The sequence below is a fragment of the Penaeus monodon genome, chromosome 33 (genome assembly GCF_015228065.2).
Source record: "Penaeus monodon isolate SGIC_2016 chromosome 33, NSTDA_Pmon_1, whole genome shotgun sequence".
In the NCBI taxonomy this organism is placed as follows: Eukaryota; Metazoa; Arthropoda; class Malacostraca; order Decapoda; family Penaeidae; genus Penaeus; species Penaeus monodon.
In genome coordinates this window covers 30529578-30531145 of record NC_051418.1, presented here as the reverse complement: position 1 = coordinate 30531145, position 1568 = coordinate 30529578, and the positions used below count along the sequence as shown (strand labels likewise).

At 37.0% G+C, this 1568-nt stretch overlaps 1 protein-coding gene and 1 long non-coding RNA gene across 2 annotated transcripts in view; both read right to left on the bottom strand.

Annotated features, from left to right (window-relative positions):
* Positions 1 to 762, bottom strand: part of LOC119594365 — a 3292-nt gene extending 2530 nt beyond the window's left edge. The window contains exon 1 of the long non-coding RNA XR_005230597.1: positions 610 to 762. This is a non-coding gene — a long non-coding RNA (uncharacterized LOC119594365). The remainder of the gene's footprint in view (positions 1 to 609) is intronic.
* LOC119594364 (40S ribosomal protein S26-like) overlaps positions 1 to 842 on the bottom strand; it is a gene marked incomplete at its 5' end in the record, with an annotated part of 8243 nt that extends 7401 nt beyond the window's left edge. Inside the window, 1 exon segment of the mRNA XM_037943425.1 lies at positions 771 to 842. Within this exon segment, the coding sequence (XP_037799353.1) occupies positions 771 to 842 (72 nt within the window).
* Positions 843 to 1568: the final 726 nt, after the last annotated feature.

Here is a 1568-nt window from a genome sequence, read left to right as displayed (position 1 = left end):
ATGCGGGGTTTGGGCGAGTAAAGAATTACCGTAGTTTCTTGCACTGACTACAATTTTTTGTCCATAAGAACATCTGTTTATTCATACTGTCCAATTACAGGCAAAGTTTACCTTGTAGCAAGTGGCTGTATGAAGATTTATACCAACAAGATTATGTGAAATTATGACTCGCACAATACAAATTAAAACATTTTCATTATACATCAGTTCGTGGTTTATGGCGAAAATGTCCAGCGATTTCACCCTCCATCCGAGACTGGCAAAAATCTTAATCAAAATGACAAACCTTAAACCTTAATGAATTTTATCACTAGCCCCATGAATAGCAGTTATTTCACTAATAAATGGACCCCTCGAAGTACAAATCCAAACACGAGGAAACCTTCAAACTTTGAAAATGAAAACATGAAACGTGGAAAAAAAAAACAATAACACGTGTTTTCGAGACACGACGGTCTTCCTTCACACAAAACTTCCTCTTTTTCCTCCTCGACACTCAGAATCACTCTTCAACAACACAACGAAAAGAACGAAGAATAACTTCCTCTCCGACAGACCTATAAACGAAAACAAAAAAATTACCCTCGCTCAATAACACTTATTTCTCACCCACGAGGTTTCTTTTTCAAACGCAAATTCCCCCGTATTTCCCTCCTCCCCAAATCCGAAAACCACGCTAGGCACCGAGAACCGACATCGAGGTCCTTCCTCCCACCGTCCTCCGACCCGAAATCCTCTCGCAAGGGGGAGAAAAAGGGCAAAATAGTCACCATTCTGGACCAGGCTGAGCGGAGCGATTGGACTCCGGGTTGGAAAGGCCGACAACACAGCGTGAGGAGGCGAGGTCTTGTGCGATGGTTCTTTTCGCTCTCGTTCCACGGGGTGTTTATTTTTTGTAATTAAGTTTGGCGTCTCTTTTGCCCTTTTTGGATTTCCTGTTTTTTTAGATTTAGGGTTTTGTTATTCGGAGGTTTTTGATTTGCGGCTGGAATAATGCGAATTTTGATAAACGAAATGTATGTTTTTTTGATATTAAGTTTGGCGTCCCTTTTACGCTTTTTGGATTTCGCATTTTTTGAGTGGAATTTTATTTTTGTTATTAGATGGTCTTGCGTTTGTTAATAGAATTATATAGATTATTTTTATGTTCTTGGTTTTCGATATTGAGATGATGGTTCTTTGCGCCTTTTTCGGTTATATGTTTTTCGTGAAACTGTTTCTATTTTACTTTCGGATGTTTAAAATATTTTTGTGCTTTGTTTTTACTGGTTTTTATTCTTGATATTATTATCTAAGAGCTAGAATTTAGATTTTTGGATTAACGTCGTGAAAGAAAACGTCTTTTGATCGGTTTTGAGCATAAACTTCAGTAAACGAACAATGATCAGTACATTTTTAAATCTCATTTAAATACCTTTAGACAGTTATTGACATATAAATCATTTATATAACACTCTTATAGTGTGTTACATGTGCATGGATAAACGTAGGAAAGAGAGGTAATAGTGATAACCGAAAGTAACAAAAAACACTCAGGATAACATGTTTCAGATTTTAGTGCAACTATG